This window comes from Denticeps clupeoides, chromosome 11 (assembly GCF_900700375.1).
Source record: "Denticeps clupeoides chromosome 11, fDenClu1.1, whole genome shotgun sequence".
NCBI lineage: Eukaryota > Metazoa > Chordata > Actinopteri > Clupeiformes > Denticipitidae > Denticeps > Denticeps clupeoides.
In genome coordinates this window covers 22,376,344-22,398,656 of record NC_041717.1, presented here as the reverse complement: position 1 = coordinate 22,398,656, position 22,313 = coordinate 22,376,344, and the positions used below count along the sequence as shown (strand labels likewise).

The 22,313-nt window shown below is 50.5% G+C and overlaps 3 protein-coding genes across 4 annotated transcripts; all 3 read right to left on the bottom strand.

Moving 5' to 3' along the window:
- Nucleotides 1–310: 310 nt before the first annotated feature.
- On the bottom strand, nucleotides 311–3,874 carry LOC114799509 (protein unc-119 homolog B-like). Of its 2 annotated transcripts, none has more exons than XM_028996224.1 (5): nucleotides 3,539–3,874; nucleotides 2,416–2,529; nucleotides 2,234–2,345; nucleotides 1,414–1,586; nucleotides 311–1,341 (listed from the first exon to the last, which is right to left on the bottom strand). In XM_028996224.1, the coding sequence occupies exons 1-5, from the start codon at nucleotides 3,852–3,854 to the stop codon at nucleotides 1,229–1,231; spliced, it is 828 nt and encodes a 275-aa protein (XP_028852057.1). In that variant the 5' UTR covers nucleotides 3,855–3,874; the 3' UTR covers nucleotides 311–1,228. The 2 variants fall into 2 exon arrangements, with proteins under 2 accessions (XP_028852057.1, XP_028852059.1); XM_028996226.1 differs by having other exon boundaries at nucleotides 313–1,341; nucleotides 2,234–2,342; nucleotides 3,539–3,870.
- A 1,716-nt stretch (nucleotides 3,875–5,590) lies between these two features.
- Nucleotides 5,591–10,383, bottom strand: LOC114799790 (malectin-like). Its single transcript, XM_028996668.1, has 5 exons — nucleotides 9,984–10,383; nucleotides 7,748–7,926; nucleotides 7,444–7,620; nucleotides 6,303–6,360; nucleotides 5,591–5,880 (listed from the first exon to the last, which is right to left on the bottom strand). Exons 1-5 carry the CDS (start codon nucleotides 10,168–10,170, stop codon nucleotides 5,624–5,626), a joined length of 858 nt encoding a protein of 285 aa, XP_028852501.1. The 5' UTR covers nucleotides 10,171–10,383; the 3' UTR covers nucleotides 5,591–5,623.
- A 1,109-nt stretch (nucleotides 10,384–11,492) lies between these two features.
- LOC114799377 (calcium-binding protein 1-like) lies at nucleotides 11,493–22,313 on the bottom strand. Its single transcript, XM_028995976.1, has 7 exons — nucleotides 21,764–22,313; nucleotides 13,301–13,331; nucleotides 13,029–13,172; nucleotides 12,761–12,870; nucleotides 12,606–12,680; nucleotides 12,446–12,518; nucleotides 11,493–12,357 (listed from the first exon to the last, which is right to left on the bottom strand). The coding sequence occupies exons 1-7, from the start codon at nucleotides 22,184–22,186 to the stop codon at nucleotides 12,332–12,334; spliced, it is 882 nt and encodes a 293-aa protein (XP_028851809.1). The 5' UTR covers nucleotides 22,187–22,313; the 3' UTR covers nucleotides 11,493–12,331.

The following is a 22,313-nucleotide window of genomic DNA, read 5'->3' as shown; positions in this document are numbered from 1 at the left end:
GGGACTGTCCCTGTAACTACTGATTGTAAGTCGCTCTGGATAAGGGCGTCTGGTAAATGCTGTAAATGTAAATGTGATCGTCTGGTCCTAATTAAACGCGAGTAGAATTTCCTGATCACGGATCATATTATATTACGCGCGACTTAGAGCATTTACCAGACGCCCTTATCCAGAGCAACTTAGTAGTTACGGGGACACTCAGGGTTAAATGTCTTGCTCAGGGACACGATGGTAGTAAGTGGGGTTTGAACCTGGGTCTTCTGGGTGATAGGTGAGTGTGTTACCCCACTACCACCCATATAATTATTAAAGCAAAAATATGAAACCCTGGAAGAGAAGAGGAGACCTCGTATTATACGGTCACGCGGGCGTTTGAAGAAATCAGACGGCTTTACGAAACGAGTCCTTTATTTCTCTGATTAAAACACTTTTTTTTTTTTTTTTTTTTACCTCAAACTCATACAGAAGAAAAGGCGGATTTGAAGTGAAACCCGGGAGGCGTGGCGGTCCTTCGGTGACGTTCTGCATGTTTAACACGCCGTGCGCCCAGAATAAATTCCTCGTCCTGATGCGGCCCCGCCCTCGCCAACACCAGCCAGCTCACAGGAAATATCGAGATTCCGGAAATTCTATCCACATGAAGTACCTGCCCCACGTCTGAGATGTGTGGAGAGCAGGAGCAGCGTGAACAAACACACACACACACACACACACACACACCGCGCCCGTCACTACGTGACCAGGCCGTGACGAAGGCCCCTGTTAAGGACACTTCTGAGGGCGGGGCCGCGGGGCTCTGCACCTGACACCGGGCTCTCGGACGGACAGCTGAGCGTGACAGGAAGAGGCCGGCGTCATGGCGACGCAGGTCCCCTCGTCCAGCCGGCGCCGCCACTTGCATTCGCCATAGTGCCGAAGCAGAGGGGACAAGAGGGGAAAGTCATCGTGGACGCTCGGGCCACCTTAATAAACACTTAATAAACACGTTTTGTGCAGAAGAACCTCACTAACACGGTAAACCGGCAGCGAGCGCGCCTTCCTCCGATTCCGGGGTCCCCCTGCCGGCAACACTCACCGGAGTCGAGGAACGTTGTTCTGGTTCAAACCAACGAACTAGAAACCGAGCAGAAAAACAAACAAAAAAAAAAAACGAACAGAACACGAGCGAAGGTCAGAAGAAGAAAAGCAGGGATGAACCGTCCACTCGGGCGGGGTCAGGGGTCAGACCCTACTGCCCTCCGTTGTAGGCGTAGTCGGCCTTGTTGTGCATGATGAGCTTGTTGTCCACGAAGTAGAAGCTGTCGGACCTCGTCTCGTACGGGTGCGCCACCATCAGCCGAACTGCAGGGGGAACAAAGACCAGGTGAAGACCACGCGAAGACCACGCGAAGACCAGCAGGACGGGGAACTCACTCATGTCTTCTGGCAGCTGGGGGAACTCGTAGATGTGTTCGCAGGTGTTGCGGCTGTTCGGGATGCAGAAGCTGAAGTCGAAGTCGAAGCTCTTGAGGAGCTGGTCTCGGAAGTAATGCCTCTCGATCATCCGGAAGCTGCTGACCGGCCGGTCGCCCACGGTGAACTCCACACTGCGAGCGGGACACCATCGCACATGGCAATAACCATAAATAAATATTCATTGTGAAACTAGAAAACAGACCACCAACCAAAAGGTGAAAGGTTATCTTAAGACTAATTGTGGCCAACATGTAAACTTGTCTGGAACGGTAGGTAAATTAATGAAAATGACCTAAAGGGCCGTATATAAAGTTATCACCAGTCAGAAATTAAATGCTTAGACAGACACAGTCGTGGCCGTACCCACCATAGACCCTCCAAAGGCCCACCACAGACCCTCCATAGGCCCACCACAGACTCTCCACAGACCCTCCATAGGCCCACCACAGACTCTCCACAGACCCTCCATAGGCCCACCACAGACTCTCCACAGGCCCACCACAGACTCTCCATAGGCCCACCACAGACCCTCCACAGACCCTCCACAGGCCCACCACAGGCCCACCACAGGCCCTCCACAGACCCACCACAGACCCTCCATAGGCCCACCACAGACCCTCCATAGGCCCACCACAGACCCTCCACAGGCCCACCACAGACCCTCCATAGGCCCACCATAGGCCCACCACAGACCCTCCAGACCCTCCATAGACCCACCACAGACCCGGAACATCATCAGGCTTGTTTTAATCGATGTGTGTCTGCAGACGTGACTCACGTGGCTCCGACGGTTCGTAACCGGAGGAAGGCGGGGGTGAACTGGTACCGGACGAAGCGTCCTGAGCTGGAGTCTCCCTCCCCACCCTCGTCGTCCTCGTCCTCCTGCTCTGCTGGTGCAAGTTTTGGGGACGGTCACACATGCACGACACCAGTTACACCGTCCAGCAGAAAAGCCCTTACCACAATTTGGGGGTTTCGCAATCTCAAAAAGGACCGTGTTGGTCTCCAGGTCCCTGATCTTGAAACGCGTGAAGTCCACGTTGTAGACGTTGTGCTCCGGTTTGCACAGGTAGTCTGCAGGGGTTCAAAAAGCGTCACGGGTTACGACCACGGAGGTGTAACTTAAAACGAGACACAACGTGTTATCTCTCAGGACCTGCACAGCGCCGGATCCGCATAGACCACCCGAACCCAGCACGACGGTACAGGGTCCGACCTGACACAGTTTCACCCACTTCTCCTCATGTACGGAATCTAGAACGTCTGTACAGATTCTGGTGGTGATGTTGGTCGTGAAACAACCGAGCGAAGGTGGTAGAAAAAACGGTGTCGTCCTTAAAATGTGGTAGTGGCCACACACTCGCCTGTCAACCAGGAGACCCAGGTTCAAATCCCACTAACTACCATCGTGTCCCTGAGAAAGACACTGAACCCTGAGCGTCTCCAGGGGGGGACTGTCCCTGTAACTACTGATTGTAAGTCGCTCTGGATAAGGGCGTCTGGTAAATGCGGTAAATGTAAAATGTAAACGGTGCTTCACGTCACCAGGGTCACTTTCCCGGAAGCTAAAATGATTCTGCGCTCTTTTACTCGGTTCTTCCGTAGTTCCGTTTTAATGTGACAGCAGGTTGTAAAAACCGCGACGTCAATTTTAAATCTCGGGGGTTCCGGATAAACGTGATCGGAACGTATCGATGGTGTTGCTACATGTTACTATTAACCTGCTAGTTAGTTGAGTTAAAGGGCTTTTCCGGGTAAAAAGTTGCTGTTTTGGACGGAGAACGCGTGTTGCCAGATTGGTTGGATTAATTATGATTATATATATATATATATATATATATATATATCGCTGCTTGTCGAGAATTCGCATTTCTCGTTTAAACACGATACAGTGTACAGGTTACAAGAGTAAGAAAACTTCCTTATTCCCGACCGTTTAGAGTGTGCACGTCGGTGCATTTTTCACTGTTTGGAGCGGAAACCTTCCGGCACCTGGCAACATCAACCAAACTACCAATTTACTGCTGGTTAACTAGATGTCTAACTAGGCGCCACACCACACTATCCACGCAGCCGCGCTCACCGCGGGTCACGGCGCGGAGTCCCAGCACTTCGTCCGGGCCGATGTCGGTCCCCAGCGCCCGCAACTCCTCCTCGGTCACAGGCCGCCTGTCCGGCTGACTCCGCCTGGACTTCAGCCGCTTCAAGACGCCGCCGGCCGACTTCCGCTCCCTGGCGGCGGCGGGGCCCTCGGGGCCGGTGACCGCGGCGTCCGACTCGTTCCGGGGGCTCTGGCTGCTCATGTTTGGCGGGGATCGTCGCGTCGCGTCTGCTGCTTGAACGGATCCAAGATGGCGCCCGGCGTCTCTATGGAGAGCGCACGCCGACAACGCCAGCATCTCATTGGCTGGACGGGCCCGGGGTTACCATGGATACGGCCACGACACCTGAGGGGCGTCACGTGGTGCAAACTATGCCTCTCATTGGTCGACGCAACAACGCACAATAATTCCATGTTGCAAGATAAGAATTTTTAAAAACGAGTTTTTGAACTGGTCTTGCTTGCTGGCAAAAACCAGTCCTGCAACGCACGTTAGATTAAAATAACACATTTATTATTTTTGTGCGTGTATATATATATATTTAAACAGCAGTTCCTCCTCAAGATGCATATGGAGCTGAGAGCATGCTGCTGGGGATTTCTGTTGCAGCTCCTTCACCACTGTGTCTGGTGTCGAGAGGGTGTGGAATTACTGAAATCACACCGAACGGCGAGGAAATGTCACGGAAAGAGCAAAACGGAGGCCATGTCTTTGGTTCTAACCCAATCATCTACAGGTGTTTGAAGATGTTAAACGCGCAACGTATGAAATGCACATAAAAAGCGCACAGCAGGAAATGGCAGAGTATGTTTTTGCATGTATTTAAAAAAAAAAAAAAAATCAAATCAAATCAAGGCAATAATCATCAGAATCAAAATAATTATACACAAGACAGAAAAAATGCTTAAAAAAAGGCAGGCATTGAATACCACAAAATATTTTAAAAAGCAAAATCCTGAGAAAATAAAAAGCAATACAAATATTATTTTTTAATCAAAAAAAAAAAAAAAAGTCAAACACCCCCCACATTTAAATTAAACCAAATATATAAAAAACCGAATCTGGGGTGGGGGGGGCAGCCACGTTTCGCCGGTTCGCTCTTCTCTTTCTGACGGTGGGTCAGTGCGTCTCCGGCGGTCTCGTTTAAGTTTCGGTCGCGGCCAGAGAAGGTCACTTATCAGCCAGTCGTTTAAAATAAAAAAACCCCGTAAAACATCGTACCGACGAGAAGAGGAAAGTGGGGACCCCCCCCCCCCCCCCCCCCCTCCGTACCTCATATACACACCGCGTAGCCTCGCATAAGAAAGACGGAAACGAACGAATACTTTGGTGCAGATCTCGATGGACTTTTGAGTTGATTCGTACTTCTTGTTGCTGTTAAAAAGGTTCTTGCTTTTACGATTGCTTGTTAACATTAATGAAGAGAAACGTATGGGCTCCAGCGCGTCTGAGGTGAGGTACAGATGACGGGTGACTCGAACCAAACACCAAGCGCGTACTGAGAAAATGGCACAAAAACACAATAAATATTTAAACGTCAAATTTATCCAGAACATTCCCGACGTCCCCCCCCCCCACCGCCAGCGTGGTTCCGGGACAGAGACAGGGTGAAATTTGTCCAGCACGTCCGCTCACAGCGGTGGGACGTTGGGTTGCCAGGTGCCATAAATCCATAAACGCTCCGTAAGAAAACGGAACCGGCCGATCGGCGAAAGAAACGACAAAGGAAAAAGAAAGAAAGAAAGAAAAGAGAACAGCACCCCCGAGATTCCTGCCGCCACAACAGCCAATCGCGCTGCGCGGGGCGTCCTGGAGAGTCTCGTACCGAGAACGGGGAGGGGTGCCCGGTCACGGGAAGCTGGTCGACCGCCGACGGGACCGGTCGGTCCAGTCTGGCGGGACGGCTTGACCTCGTCCCAGTTCACTCGGATTTCGCCACGGTCCATAAAGAAGGAAATGCTGAAGAGCCCCTGCCCCCCCCCCCTCCCTCCCGATGCCCCGCCCCCATCCAACCCCCCACCCCGCCACCCCTCTTCCGCAGTCCTCCGCACGGTCCTCTCGTCCCCTCACAGTCGGCAGAGGCAGAAGAGGGTGGGGATGAAGACGCCGAAGGCCACCAGGATGGGGAACATGAGGCTGCTGTTGTCGGCCGCGTACGGGTTGGGGGTCCGCGGGCCGGACTGCACGCGGTTCTTGGAGGCGGCGGCGCCGGCGGCGGCGCCGCTCTTCCGGCTCCCGTCCTCCCCGACCTCCAGCTCCTCTTCATCCAGATCCTCCAGCTCACGCTTCTCCAGACCAGGATGGGGCTGCAGCTTGGGAACATCTGGCAGGGAACGAGAAACGAAGCTGGAGCGATCTCGGGCCGCATCTCGTGTCCATGGATGGATTAAAATGATCCTAGTTGTCACGGTTACACCAGACACGTGCCCGTATCGCCTAAAAAGGGGTCAGCGGTGACCTAGCGGTTAAGGAAGCGGCCCCGTAATCGGAAGGTTGCGGGTTCGGATCCCGAACCGCCAAGGTGCCACCGAGGTCCCCTTGATGAAGGTCCCGTCCCCACACACTGCCCCCCGGGAGGACACGTTTCACCGTGTGCTGTGCTGCTGTGACAATCACGTCACGGCATTAACAGGTATGGTCTACCTTACAATAAACACAGCCCGAGGAAACCATTTTTCACCCAACATCTCCATCATACGACACAACAAGGGATCATTTTGTGGCGCCGGGCTGCTGAATGCTCACCTTCTAAAGTCCCCTTCATGACGTACAGCGCACACACCTTCGGGTTGTCATAGTAACTCTACACACACACACACACAGAAGGAGAGGCAGGATTAATACAGAATCAGCGCAATATTTTAACCCCACTTCCTACCACGTAGTCCCTCAACTGAACCCTGAACGTCCCCAGGGGGACTGTCCCTGACTGTATCAATTCAGCATTAACGCAATATTTTTAATCCTGAATATAGAGGTGGAAAGTAGTAGCCTAGCGGGCCGCTCTCCTACGAAGCACAAGTCCCGGGTTCGAACCCCACTTCCTAGCGTCATGTCCCTGAACCCCGAGACTGTCCAGGGGGACTGTCCCGGTCACTACTGACTGATTAATTCAGCATTAACGCAATATTTTAATCCTGAATATAGAGGTGGAAAGTAGTAGCCTAGCGGGCCTGCTCTCCTATGAAGCACAAGTCCCGGGTTCGAACCCCACTTCCTAGCGTCGTGTCCCTGAACCCTGAGACTCTCCAGGGCGACTGTCCCGGTCACTACTGACTGTATTAATTCAGCATTAACGCAATATTTTTAATCCTGAATATAGAGGTGGAAAGTAGTAGCCTAGCGGCCCGCTCTCCTACGAAGCACAAGTCCCGGGTTCGAACCCCACTTCCTAGCGTCGTGTCCCTGAACCCCGAGACTCTCCAGGGGGACTGTCCCGGTCACTACTGACTGTAAGGGCAGCGTGATTGTCACGCTAGCGTTCCTTGAACACCGCGGGGCGCCGTTACGAATGGCGACTAGCTGAGAAACTCCAGGTTTGTGCAGGTAAAGCAGGTCCGACCTGCTGCACCTCCCACACCTTCAGACCGTAAATATCTACTCTAACCTACAGGAAACTACAGGAACTACGCCAAGCGTGCTGAAGATCTACCGGGGGGACAAAACAACGTCCACACAGTTATCAGCAGAATAAGTATGCTTGTCGTATAATAAACCTTTAAATATTAGTTATTTTGCACAATTCTGTTGGTATAATTTAATATTATTGCACCAGTCACATGACCCATATCTATTACATGACATTTTTTACTGAAATGTTGAGAAGTCCTCTTGAAATGAAGATTCTAGTGAGAAACATCGCATCTTATTCGTGCACCGCAGGTACCTTGACGAACTCCACAGTCAGCTTGGCGTTGAAGGTGGACACCTCCCCCTGGACGCTCAGTTTGCCCCTCTTTATGGAGAAGGCCACGATCTCGTCGTGTGCCGTGCTGTGTCCCACTCGCTCGAAGATGTCCAGGTCCTTCACCACCACGTGGCTGTTCAGGCGAATGTCGAACACCTGCAAGGGCCGATATACGGCGTCACCATGACGACCCTCTTGCTCCGCAAGATCTATTTACAGTCGCGGCCGCGTTCCGGGTGAGGAGAGATGTGGGACTCTTCCCCCCGCCCTGCTCCACACGCACCTTCTGCTGGGACTGTGCGAAGTACACCTCCGCGAACTTCATGACCAGGATGTAGTCTCCTTCCTCCCGGATGGGCACCTCGTACCCGAACGAGTCCTCGTTGTAGCGCTCCGTCTGGTACAGGATCTGGTCTTCCGGACTGGAGCGCAGGATGGGGAGACGCACGCCGTAATCGGACGCTGGGAGGATCAGATATAATAATACATTAACGTGCTCCTGGCCAGCAGTTTTCCTTCATATCATTCATATAAGTGTAATATATATATATATATGATTTAGTACAAAAACAGGGTTTTGTTCCAATTTCTTGGGAAAGTAATTAGAATTTTTTTTTTTTTTTTTAGTTTTGGCAAACCACGGATGAAGCAAAAGTACGTACGGTATTACAAGTACGTAATTAAAGTACACTTTTCACACACTGCGACGTTATTTCTTTTTTAAATTAAAACCACAAATTTACATTTACATTTTAAGCCGTTTGGCAGACGCCCCTCATCCAGAGCGACTTACAACGTGCTTCCATGTCACCATGGATGAAGAGGTCAGTTCAGGTTCACTAGGACCCCCAACTATGAATACAACCTTTTTATTCACTCTGTTCTAGTTTCTATACAGAAGTCAGACAAGAAGAAGGTTACAAGTTCATCTAAATCTTCTCTAAAGAGGAAGGTCTTGAGCTGCCGTGTGAAGGTGCTCAGTGACTGAGATGGAAGTTCATTCCACCACCGAGGGGCCGAGACGGAGAAGAGTCTAGATGAGCGTCTTCCTTTTACCTTCAGAGATGGAGGGACCAGGCGAGCAGTACTGGAGGCTCGGAGTATACCAGGTGCAGTGTGAGGTGTAATAAGGGCTGTGAGGTAGGATGGTGCTACTCCATGTTTGGCTTTGTAGGCCAGCATCAGTATTTAGAACCTGATGCGTGCAGGTACTGGGAGCCGGTGGAGGAACGTAGCAGAGGGGCGGTGTGGAGAACTTGGGAAGGTTGAAGATCAGTCGTGCTGCTGCATTTTGTATTAGTTGTAGAGGTCGGATGGAACATGGTAGTAGACCAGCTAGAAGGGAGTTACAGTAGTCCAGTCGTGAGGTTACTAAGGTATCTGGGTGGCCTGGGTTGACAGATAAGGGCGGATTCGTCTGATATCGTAGAGAAGGAATCTACATGAGCGGGAAAGGTTGCTGATGTGAGTCGAGAAGGAGATTAACGCATTAAACAGCGTAAGTGTCGCAGCAACGCTTGAGCTCAGCTGTATATGTGCAGGGAGCACACGAGTGGCAAAATAAACCTTCCTGATTGGTCAACGTGCTTGCGCAATTCGATTGGCTGTCGCTTTCTAGCACCAGCAAGGCGCCACAGTTCATGTTTTGAATATTACAGCAAGCACTTACATCACATATTTTGCAAATGATTTCAATTTTATTGCTCATTTTACTTTACTTATTTCAGCATCATGCGTTTGTCTATACACAAAACTGGAATTTGTCGAGATTTGCCTGGTTAGTTTTAGCACGGACGTTAACTTCGGCCCTTTACTTTTTCCACGAGGAATCCAGGAGCTGTAAAAGGACGTGGAAACTGAACTAAGTGATCTGCTGCGGTCGTCCTTCGTCACCACGCGTTTCATGGGAAATGTGCGTACGACCTTGGACTACTTCGGGTCGGGCACTGAAACCGAAACCCTGAACAAGGCCCGTCATTTATTTAACGCGGACGCGGCCACAGATGCCTCACACCCAACCCTGAGACCGGTTCTGCCCGTAACCTGAACGTTGTGTCTAGAGGGCAAAAGGTGATCAGATCTGACCAGTGTGGAGCAACGCTTACAATGCAGGAGCTGAACAGGTTCATCTGGGGTGGGGGGTCAGTCAGTGTTACTCCAGGGACGTGAGCTGATCATCATCATCATCTTCATCCACCATCCAGCGGCGTTTAGCGCACGTCTCTACGTGTTTGTGCGTGTTGCCAGATCGGAACGCTCATTACTCCGCTCCATTACGCCGTGACGGGTTGCCAGATCTGAGCCACATTGGTAAACCACCCCGGGAAAAAAAATGAAATAAACCCCCCCAACCGGCAAACCAGAGAGACCGAGCCACGCTCGGCAACGCTCGGTGCACGTCAGATCCGCAGCACCGGGCCAGACCCCGCTTCCGGGCGGCAGCAGGAAGCGCCGGGCGCCTTGTCCTGACAGTTACACGTGTACTTCCTCCAGGCTAATAATAGCGGCCCGGTTCTCACCTTTCCCCACTTTCCCCTCCAGCGGGTCCTTCTTGTACTGGATGCCGTGCGTGTCCGTGTGCGCCTCCCCGCCGGCGTTCACGGCCCACACCACCCGCTCCGTCAGGTCCGCCCGGCACGCACCGTTTAGCAGCGACAGGAGCGCCGCCAGCAGCATGCCGCTCCCCGCCGCGGCCGCCCGCCGCATCGCCGCGGGTTCGACGCGCTCAGGCGCGACGCGGAGGCACCCCGCCGACCGGCCCCAGGCCCGCTAGCTGCCCCCCCGGCCAACCGCTCACCGACGCTGGCGGCCGCAGGCGTCCTCCGCGGGAACCGCGCTGGTCTGCAGCTCGTCCGGGCGGCGAAAGGCGGACGCGCTGAGGCTAATCCGGCGCTCCGGCGAGGGCCGCACGGCGCGCTGCCTGGCCGCCGCGGATTGGCTGCGCGGCGGGGGGGCGGGGCGCCCGGCCTCCCGGCGGCGTCTCCGATTGGTCGGTGGGGGTGCCGGTAACAGGGAAGCGGCCAATCGAGCCGCTACCAGGAACAGCGTGCCATTGGCTGGCACGTCATTTAAATATGCATCAGAAGGCCAACCGTGTTGTGACAAATGCCCCCGGAAATTCGAGAAACAGCTGAAAATCGCAATTCAACTATTGGAATTTTGAAAAAAGAAAAACTGCTTCTAATAATTGGGCTTTTTTTGAAACAATGACCTGAATGTGTGTGTCTTTGCCGTTTCCACCACTGTGTTCTCCCACGGTCACACTGAGATATCAAGATTTTCTCCCTAATAGGCTACACCTTGTAAACATTTCTCTTCGCAAAATGAGTCCAACTGGAAACACGTTAGATGTAATGATTTGGATTGATACCCATATGGTAGTGGTAGTGGCCTAGCAGGTTAGACACTTACCTATGAACCAGAAGACCCGGGTTCAAATCCTGCTTACTACCATTGTGTCCCTGAGCAAGACACTTAACCCTAAGTTGCTCCGGGGGGACTGTCCCTGTAACTACTGATTGTAAGTCGCTCTGGATAAGGGCGTCTGATAAATGCCGTAAATGTAATTCTTTCATGCTTTTCTATCTAAAACTTTGACAAGCAAATTATATGAGAGGTAGACATTTTGAATGGGCCGAAGGAAAGCGTGTGAGATGCGGTTTACGTGTCGCATGATAAAACCTCTCAGCTCTGACCAAGAACTAAAAAAAAGTCGGACTAAAAGTGAAGCAGCAATAAGCCTGGGGCGACTGCAGCTAGGTGGCAGTAGCTGAACACGTCACCTGCCTTTCCTGAGGTCGCGCCCTTGTCATCGGTATATACGGACGATTAAAAATCCATCCATCCCGTGTCCATTCTCCCTGGCGGCACGAGTGTCCACAGACGTGATCGTTGGGTCATCACCTGACACCTGAGGACTTCGGTGTTCATTTTTATTTAATGGTGTTATGGGAATGTGGCTCCAGTGAAATATCCCCCTTGCTTCACCCTAAAATAAAACTGTGTTTGTTCAGTGCCAACAAAAGCAGCAACTTTCAGGGGGTTTTAATGGCGGCCATATCGTAGCCTATTACAAAAAGAGAAGAAGTTCAGAAGCTGTCCCAACAGGAGACTGTTGCCATGACAACTGTTCCATCCATAGAAAATGTTCTGTTCGTGTTATACACCACGCCAGTGGGCGGATTTAAAGACACACACAATATTATGTACAACGAACTGTCTTCAAGACTCGGAGTCTACTGTTTTACACAAGTGCAAATGAGCGTCATGGTTTGGCATGCAAATGACAATTTTAAAAAAAGACACCAACGGCAAACACTGTACACGAAAACGCACGGAACACAGGCGCGGTTAACAGTGGGGAGTACACCGTCCGAGGCGATCCAGGGTCGGGGAGGAGATACAGTACCAGGCCAGGACATCGCGTGATCAGATGTAAACCGCATTCTAGAACACGGGAAGGCCAAAGATCAGTCCACGTATGGTGAAGAACCTACATGCCACATGGGGGGGTCTTCTTTCTGCTGCACTTCCTACTTCCTATTACGCACCATCAAGTCACAGAGTAGGTCAACAGACAAGGACTCTACCACACACATTTACACGGAGAAGAAGGAACATCTCACAGGACGTCATATTGCCTTGGGAAACACCATTTTCTCCGTCTCGCACGAGCACAGAGAGGACAGGTGGTTTTTGGTGGGTCAGAAAAGTGCTACGAATGGCAGGTGGAGATTGTTGGGGAAGAGCGGTGAAGAGCAACTGGGTTCTTCGTCCCTGCAGGGTTCCAGTTCGCATCCTCAGGACGGTCGGCTCAGAGTCAGGAGTCTGTAATGTGGCCTCTAGCCTCGGGAGCAGGAGTGTCGTTTCAGCGAGACATCATGCGGACAAACTCTGGAAAGGGACGCGACCACGGTGAGAAAACAGTCAACTCTTGTCCAAACCATAATACAAATTTGACTGCGGAAGCATCATGGCTCACCCTCAAAGTCTACTCTCCCGTCCCCGTTCAGATCGATGTCTCGTAAAATATCCTCTAGGTCCCTGTGACCAACCTAGACGAGGAGAACCGTGAGTGCTAATAATATAACGTCAGTGGACTTCATGTCTGTACGTTCGGGGAAAACGTGAAGGCATCTCACCTGCTGCCCGAGGAGCTTCCTCATGGCCTCCCTGAGCTCCGCCGTGCTGATCTCACCGTCTCCGTTGGTATCGAACTGCCGAGGAGACAGGGACGAGACAGAATGAGACAGGCGCCCGGCTTTAGCAGGCGTAGCGGCCGCAGTAGCTCGGTCACCTCTTTAAAGGCGTCCCTGAGCTCCTTCACCCCGATCATGTCCGCCGTCTCAGCCAGCAGCTTGGGACCCATGAGCTCCACGAAGTCGTCAAAGTCCACGTGGCCGCCCACTGACCGAAGGACAGACAGACGACAGACAGTTTTTGTCATATTTCTCTCGGTTTAAATTATAAGTGAAAATCGTGAATGAGTGAAAATAGGACCGGGAGATCTTTCCATCCTGGACCTGCTGGATCCATCCCAGCAGTGTAGGAACGTTCTCACTCACGATTCATGTTGATCTGCTGGCTCAGTTCGATCAGCTCCATCTCTGTCGGCATGTAGCCCATGGTCCTCATGCAGTTGCCCAGGTCCTTGCAGCCGATGAAGCCGTCCTTGTCCTTATCAAACTCCCTGAAGGCTTCTCGCAACTCTAAATACGTCGAGAGGAGACGATTCAGCACCATGTACATTCACGGCATTAGTAGGGCCAGGGGGACGGTCCCCCTGGAGACACTCAGGGTCAAGTGTCCTGCTCAGGGACCACTAGCAGGAACTCACCATCGATCTCCTCCGGCCTCAGCTCCCGGTCCTGGAGGAACGAGAAGAAGAAGGGACAGAAGGTGAAGATGAAGAAAAGAAGTACTGCAGTGCCGTGGTGCGGTGTAAATACCATCGTGTCTGCGAACTCTGCCGCCGACCTCGCGTCTCACAGACGGCCTTCCGTGTGGATTTATACGGGGTTTTTTTTCGTGGCGGGCGGGGCTCCTCCTCTGGATTTAACGGTGTGTCTCAGGTCTGGTGTCATTGGTCACGAACAGATTCCAGAAACGAATGTGAGCGACTAGGACAATGACGAGCACCTTTAAAGGAATGGAAGGGGGGAAAGAAGACGGATCCCAGAAGCCTCAGGGTTAACCGCACGGAGCAGACAGGAGCGTAAACACTGTCATCACTGACGTCACACACCCGACCCCGGCACTGTCACGCCCTCATCTGCTTTTAATGCCTGACTGTCCATCGCTCTGCTTCCTCCTGCACCGGGACAAACTGGATTCGGCGGTTCCATTTCATGGGCTTCTGGTTCAGAGGCGAGTGTTTTCATCAGGTGCCACCGAGGTCCCCTTGATGAAGGTCCCGTCCCCACACGCTGCTCCCCGGGCGCCTGTCATGGTGCCCACTGTCACCAAGGTGGAGAAACGCAGCATTTGGCGCGCGGGTGACACGACAACCATATTGGTAAAATGCAGAAATAACTCCAACTACCTTCATAAATTGCTCCGCTTCACCCGCTACATATTCAGGCTCCGCATCTTAGCAGCTCTGCTGCCCACCCGTAGTAGCTCCATGTTGGAAAGGACCAAGATCAGGGAACAGGGACAGAGACAAATCTGATGCCCTGAATGAGCACACATTTTTAAAAGATTGGGAAATATTTCAATATTATTTTCAGTTTTTACTGTCATGCAGAACGATTGATTTCCCCATTATAAAGAATCCATGACATTTTATTATGTATTATTTTAGTGATGTATTTAGTTTTGGTATTAATAGCCCTCCTGACAGCCTTAATTAATTTACTGTAAATTGTGTTTAAATCAGCTGACTTAATAAATAAGGTCCCAGCGGGACAGGCTTTCATCACAGCACGTCTCCACTCCAGCACGTCTGGTCACAGTCAGTTCCGCAGCACTGTGGCAGTTCTCCAGAGGGACATTCAGACTGTCCTGTCCTGTCTCTTCAGGTGCTGAGGTCAGCACTCAAGGTCTCTCCGACTCTCACGATGTCAGGCGGATGCAAGATGCAAATACACAACCACAAAATAGAATGCAAGTGAAATTTCTTGTTATGCACTTAACTATATTGTTATTATGCACTTTATTGTTGCAGGCATAGTGGTGGCCTAGCAGGTACGGAAGTGGACCCGTAATCAGAAGGTGCCACCGAGGTCCCCTTGATGAAGGTCCCGTCCCCACACGCTGCTCCCCGGGCGCTTGTCATGGTGCCCACTGCTCACCAAGGGCGATGGTTAAATACAGAGGACACGTGTCACCGTGTGCCGTGCTGCAGTGTCTCACAATCACTTCACTTTCAAAATGTTGATAAAAGGCAATAAGGAACCAAAGTGAATATGACGTGATCTTACAAGAGAATGTATAAGAAATGACCGTATGGTCGTACATACTTTATACGCACATAAAGATGTGAATACAGCTGTGTGTTCGGCAGCAGGTGGTGACGGGTGCTAGTAGCCTAGTGGGTAAGACACCCACCTGCGAACCAGAAGACCATAGTAATAATAGTTTTGGATTTTTCATTAGATTTAGTTTTTATTTCGTTTAGATTTTTTTTTTTCAAATTCAGTTAGTTTTAATTAGTTTTTAGAGGCAGATTTACTAGTTTTTATTAGTTTTGATATTTTGAAATTGCTTAGTTTTAGTTTAGTTTTTATTAGTTACAGTGTTAGTTTTAGTTTTTTTTTTTTTGTAAATTCGGATATTTGTCAGGTGCATGAATCAAAATCACCAGAATAGCCTTATCCATCTTAGCTCCGATAAGGTTATTGACTCTTGCAGCTCCGGGTGTTTTGAATTTTGGTTCGAGTGAAGTGGTGAACTTTTTGAAGGTAATCGAGTCACACAGTCGTGTAGACATTCCAGTCTTAATAAACATATTTACCAACGCTTCTTCTCATTTGTGGTGTTCCTGCGTATTTACTAGCCAGCAGCTACTTGGTCCATTATGGATGCTGTAGTACCACGTTCCTTTCCCATGTTACCTGGCCTGGCTACCGCCTCTCTTTCTGGGGAGGGCGGGCGAGAGGCTGGCTTGTTCAGGTACTCTTGGTTCGCCTTTTTGTGTGAGCTTTTCAAATGGACTGTCAGATTCGTGGGGTTTTTCCCCTTGAGAAGTATTCCACATATTGTATCACCTGCTTCTACAACAAGGCACTTACTTTTATTTTTGCCACTGTCATAATCATAGAAATCCCAAATAGGACTTTCTGCCGCTTTCTTCCGACTTTCGCTGCAGCCATCACGCTAGCCGGCGGCGTCACGGACAGACTATGGACACGTGACGTCACAGACCACGTGTTACCATAATGGTCAAAAACCTGGCTTAAAACTGGCAGCGTGAAGTAAATAGATTTTAATTCTTATTACAAAGACGAAAACGAAGGACGTTTTTGCTATAATATTAGTTCGTTTAAGTTCGTTTTGTATACACACAAAACAGTTTCAGTTAGTTTTCGTTTTTTTTTAACTCTTTATTTCAGTTAACGAAAATGCTTTTTCAATTCTAGTTTTAGTTTTATCGTTCGTTTTCGTTAACTATAATAACCTTGCAGAAGACCCAGGTTCAAACCCCAATTACTACCATCGTGTCCCTGAGCAGGACACTGAACCCTGAGTGTCTCCAGGGGGGGACTGTCCCTGTCACTACTGACTGTAAGTCCCTCTGGATAAGGGCGTCTGGTAAACGCTGTAAATGTAAAATGTAAGGAGCTAAACCAGCAAACACATGAAGCTGAAAGGTCCTCCTCTTCCCGCCCCACCCACCACACACAGTGCTCATCCCTCATCATTCTGGGGTGATGACAGGGGGGTTAACGAAATGGCCAGCGGCGAGCCCTCAGTCGGCTTTTGGGGGGTCGTGACCTCTGAGCAGCGGCCACGTCTTCTTTAATCCATCTGAGCGAGGGCTGAAGGGCGGGGATGAACAGTCGGCTGCACCGTCCACCTCGACGGGCCCTTGACTGGTAGCACGGTTGTCACGGCAACAAATTACTGGTCTGATTAATGCACCACTCTGGCGCCCCGAACCCAATCTTGTCCTGCACGGCGGAACCGGCATCGCCCACCGCGGCCATCTCACGTTCACAAGGCTGCTTGAGAGCGAATTAGCATAATGAACGTGCAACTTGGAAATGTCGGATCGAGCTCGTGGCAAACGCGAACCTGCGGCCTATAGTACCGCTCCTTTCCGTCTGCTTCGCTGCGTGCGAATTTGGTAAAAGTGTTTTGCATGTTGAAAAATTATTATCTTTTTTTTTTTTTTTTTTTTTTTTTTACATGTTCATTGTTTTTTCAGTTCCCGGCCATCGCGGTCAGGTCGCCCGTTTTAATTACGGCTGAAACGGAGGCCAGACGGTTTCCCTCGTGTTCCAGCACTCGTCAAAGCCCTTTAGGCCCGGTTACCTCCATTCCCGCATTGGCTTCATTCCTCTGTCCCCTGGACCTGTCTGGGGACGGACGTGACCTCAGACCATGCTTGGTTCAGCCCTCCTGTCCGCACATTACTGGAGTATGACTCTCACCGGGGGGGGACTGTCCCTGTCCCTGTCTTACTGAGAGTTGCTCAGGTCAAGGCCATTTACTACGCGTTGTAAAGGTTTTTATTCTCTTAACACTTAGAATGGAAAACAACCCGCGCGTCACCATCGGCCGTCCGGCAGCCAAATCCCCAACATTCTACACCCGGGATCCTCCGTCCACTACGCCGACTTTCTGCAGGGGACGCATGGACCCGGGGACGGAGAGTTACGAGCAGGGACAGTGGGGCGGGGAGGAAGATCGTCCGCATGAATTCAAAAAAAAAATGTTCCGTTCATCCATCATAACAGTTTACAGAGCGCATTGTGTAGACTGGCACTTAGGACCTACACACTGTCAAGGGAACAGTAAACACACACACACACACACACACACACGTACACACACACACACACACACACATATACACACACACATACAAACACACACACGCACACACACACATACAAACACACACACACACACACACACACATATACACACACATACAGACACACACATATATACACACACAAACACACACACAAACACAAACACACGCACACACACATATACACACACACATACAAACACACACGCACGCGCACACACACACACACACGTACACATACACACAAACAAACACACACACGTACACACACACATATACACACACACATACAAACACACGCACACACACATATACACACACACATACAAACACACACGCACGCGCACACACACACACACAAACACACACACGTACACACCCACACACACGTACACATACACACAAACAAACACACACACGTACACACACCCACCCACACACACACACACATACACACACACGCACACAAACACTACGAAGTCCAGTCAGCAGGTTATTAAAGAAGAAAGAAAAAAAGAAAGTAAACGTCACGCGGCGCCGTAATTGAAGATGAGAAGTCGAGCCCTGAGGATCGTATTTGTGACGAGGACCAATCGGGGCCCTTCAGGCAACAGAACGTGTCACGCGCTGTCACAGCACGTCACAGCAGGCTCTTCATCGTGCTGGCTGACCAATCAGGTTCAGCGGCTGTGATGATCTCCCGCTCCGGCCCACCATCAGCCCAAATGTCATATTTACACAGAACATCACATCTTTCAAATCAGGTTCTGTCGTGCCCGCTTTTGAATGGCGTCCGCTGGCCGGTCCCTCCGGCTCCGGTTTTTAATATTTCAGGGACATCGTTGGACTGGCGGGCGCAGACGGGTTTTATTCGCGTCACAGTCATCTTGCGATTCATAATTTATTAGACGTGAAATGTAAAACAGGCCACGAATTCCTGCGGCAGCAATGCTGTGGGCCCCAGCGGTCCCGTCTCCGTTCTGCAAGTCCACCAAACTACCAAACAATCACCGGAATTACGAGGACCAGGTCCAAGGCCCCAAAAATGCCACAAATAATATTCTACAGTTGTACAGGAACTAGAACCCCGAAATCCCTTTACGGAACTGCCTTGGATTCTGGGCCATCAGATGACCACGAGATGAAAATGTCCGTCCTCCACCTGGAAATGATCCCAACCATGTCTGACAGTTAAATTCCCCTCTGTGACGTATGTGACGGTGGCGTGTAACGACGCCGTAATTCTCACAAGCCGAAAAAGACGATTCCAAAAGAGGCGAAGCAGCCTGGGAGCGCGGCGCGGCGCGGAGAATGTGCAGAATGTGAGTCGTGGAGTTACAGGAAGTCCAGACATCAGCTTACCTTCACGGAGACATTCTCCATCGGAGACGTCACACGGTTTCCAATTACCGATGAAGCCTGTGTGTGTGTGCGTGTGTGTGTGTTATTTCTAATATGCTATGTTGACCTCTGCGAGTTCGGATGAAGGACAAGCTGCTGGATCGCCATGGAGACCCTGGAAAAAGTGACAGAGGAGCGAAGGAGAAGGTGGCCAACCCATTAAATGTGAGCAGTCAAAGGCTGAGACCAGAAGAGGGAAAGTGTGTGTGTGTGTGTGTGTGTGTGTGTACGTGTGTGTGACAATATGTCATGGCATATGTCATGAGGAGTGTGAAAGAAAGCTGTGATTACTTGTTCATTTGCCAACTATCCTGGTCTCTCTCTCTCTCTCTCTCTCTCTCTCTCTCTCCTTCGCTCCCTCGCTCTCCTCTCACAGTTACAGGCGGAGCGTCTCATTCACGGCGAACTCGAGTCCGGTTCAGTACGAACTCTTGTACTGGTGGACTGTTAAACAGGCATAGCACACACACACACACACACACATATATACACACACGTACACACACACACACACATATACACACACACGTACACACACACACACGTACATAAACACACACACACACGTACACACACACACGTACATATACACATACACGTACACACACACACACACACACACATATATACACACACGTACACACACACACACACATATACACACACACGTACACACACACACACGTACATAAACACACACACACACGTACACACACACACGTACATATACACATACACGTACACACACACACACACACACACATATACACATACACGTACACACACACACGTACATAAACACACACACACACGTAAATAAACACACACACACACACACATATATACACACACGTACACACACACACACACACACACACACACACACATACACGTACACACACACACATACATAAACACACACACACACACGTAAATAAACACACACACACACGTACATAAACACACACACACACGTAAATAAACACACACACACACACACATATATACACACACGTACACACACATATACACATACACGTACACACACACACGTACATAAACACACACACACGTACATAAACACACACACACACGTAAATAAACACACACGTACACACACACACACATATACACATACACGTACACACACACACGTACATAAACACACACACACACGTACACACACACACACACATATACACATACACGTACACACACACACGTACATAAACACACACACACGTACATAAACACACACACACGTAAATAAACACACACACACACACACATATACACATACACGTACACACACACACGTACATAAACACACACACACACGTAAATAAACACACACACACACACACACATGTACACACACACACACACGTACATATATGCATTCAAACTGCTGCTATTTATTACTGACCGAGCGGAATAAGAATAATAATTGGTGGTAATGGTTTATAAATGTTTACTACGGGAATAACAGACTCAGTCGGGGCGGCGGCGTCATCATTTACTCCTTAATAAATAATCCGCACAACTCCCTACAAGGTCAACACACACACACACACAAGCATGAACGCACTAACACATGACAACACGTGTAAACACAGCTGCGGGAGTCGCGCGCCCCATAAACCCCGAAAACGTTTTCACGCTGCGTCTCGTGTAAATAAAGGCGCGTTCAGGGTCCGTTTAGAAGACCCGAGACGGACCAGAAGGACCCCAGAAGGACCTCAGCGCAGCAGCAGGACACAACGGGGGTGCACGCACACACAGGCCCGGGACACTTCCATTCAGGAGCCCGGGGACATTCTTCCCCCTCCGGAATTAATGCCGGTGGCCGGATTCCATCCTGTCGCCCTCTTCCCTCACTGTGTGTGTGTGTGTGTGTGTGTGTGTTTCACCCTTAATGAGGACCTTTCACACAGGAAACACACACACACACATAACAGAGAATTAAATGAAATGGAACAGAAAGGAAGCGTGAAAGATTTTCTTTTACTTGGTTAACTGTAGGCGTAGGATTTGTTCCATTGTGGGTTTCATGACGTTTCCAGTCCCACAGGGACGTTGTTGTGTATTATCTGATGAAAATATGCGCGAATATGCAAATACGCGGTTAATAAGTGAGAAGCAATTACGACCTGCAGGATCAGGACCACGGCTCACATTTTACACCATCCTGAGAGGATCTCCACACGACTGCAACCAAAACAACCGCAACTACGACTAACAAACACGACTACACACGACCGAAACGACTACAACCGAAACTACGACAAAATGAACACACGTGGAGTTCTGTACTTCACAAAAAAGGTGAAATAAGTTGGTTCTCCAACAGTCTTGAAGGAGTTCCCAGAGGTGTTTAGCTCACCCCAAACCATCTGGACTGGGTTCAGGTCCGGTGACTGTGGAGACCAGGTCTCCACTTTTTGTTAAGTACAGAACTCCACATGTGTTCATTCATAGTTTTGATGCCTCAGTGAGAAAATATGAAGATGAAGAAGACACGTTGAATGAGAAGGTGTCTCCAAACCACAGGCCGGTACTGTACAACTAACACGCACAATTACATCTGACACAACTTCCCATTGGAAAAATCCTGAACCAACCAGGATGGATTTGAACACAGTAAAGATATTCTGTAATTTTTAACCTTTTAATGTCACAGTCACATGTAACATTGTAATATTTTGCCTTCAGTTTAACACCCTGTTTCTGGACATCAACACATTCAGGTTTCAGAAGAAGCTCCTCCATTTCATCCTGGGACAGTAACCCCATCATCCACCCTGGATCTGCTGGAGGTCTGCTTTGGGAGGTGCACGTAAAGGACTAGTGATGGAGAACGTGGAGGAGGTGGAGATGTCTGCTGCCCACCTGTAACGTTCTGCAAGCTCCAGGTCTTACCTGTCCGAACACGGACTTCAGGATGGGCCGCGGGTTGAAGTCCGATTCCGAGGACGCGGGCAGCGGGGACGACGACACCTCGCCGCCGGTGGAGGAACTCGGGCGCCGGGGGTCCAGCGAGAGAACCGGGGCGGGTAGAGAGCGTCTGTGGTCGGGCTGGTCCTGGTGGTGGTGGTGGTGGTGATGGTGGTGATGATGGTGGTGGTGGCGGTGGTGCGGGTGTCGCCGCTGCCTCTCCCCGCGGTTCTCCTCCTCCCGCCTCCGGCTCGTACCTCCGTCCTCCGGCGCCGGGCGGCACAGCGGTCTGCGGGAGCTGGCGTCGCTTTCCCCGGGACCCGGGCCGAACGCGGACCGCCGGCTCGCCGCCGCCGAACATCTCAGCAGGGAGGTGGTGGAGTCGCTGTTCGGGAAGGAGAAGCTCATCGCTCCACCTGCTCCACCTCCTGCCGAGAAGGTTCTGCTCGCCAGCGGATCGCGGAGGGAGACCACGCTAACGTCTTCAGAATAGATATATAGAATGTGGACATGACTCCACCCTGAGACATTTACT

Coding starts and splice junctions, on each gene's coding strand:
- LOC114799790 (XM_028996668.1), bottom strand. CDS start 10,170: ATGCGGCGGGCGGCCGCGGCGGGGAGCGGCATGCTGCTGGCGGCGCTC. Junction 7,621..7,747: donor TCGCACAGTCCCAGCAGAAG/GTGCGTGTGGAG, acceptor CGGCCCTTGCAG/GTGTTCGACATTCGCCTGAA. Junction 5,881..6,302: donor CATGAAGGGGACTTTAGAAG/GTGAGCATTCAG, acceptor GTTCCCTGCCAG/ATGTTCCCAAGCTGCAGCCC.
- LOC114799509 (XM_028996224.1), bottom strand. CDS start 3,854: ATGCTGGCGTTGTCGGCGTGCGCTCTCCATAGAGACGCCGGGCGCCAT. Junction 2,530..3,538: donor ACTCCGCGCCGTGACCCGCG/GTGAGCGCGGCT, acceptor GAACCCCTGCAG/ACTACCTGTGCAAACCGGAG. Junction 1,342..1,413: donor CCAGCTGCCAGAAGACATGA/GTGAGTTCCCCG, acceptor TTCCCCCTGCAG/TTCGGCTGATGGTGGCGCAC.
- LOC114799377 (XM_028995976.1), bottom strand. CDS start 22,186: ATGAGCTTCTCCTTCCCGAACAGCGACTCCACCACCTCCCTGCTGAGA. Junction 12,681..12,760: donor TCAGGGACGCCTTTAAAGAG/GTGACCGAGCTA, acceptor TCTCCTCGGCAG/TTCGATACCAACGGAGACGG. Junction 12,358..12,445: donor CGGGAGAGTAGACTTTGAGG/GTGAGCCATGAT, acceptor GTCCCTTTCCAG/AGTTTGTCCGCATGATGTCT.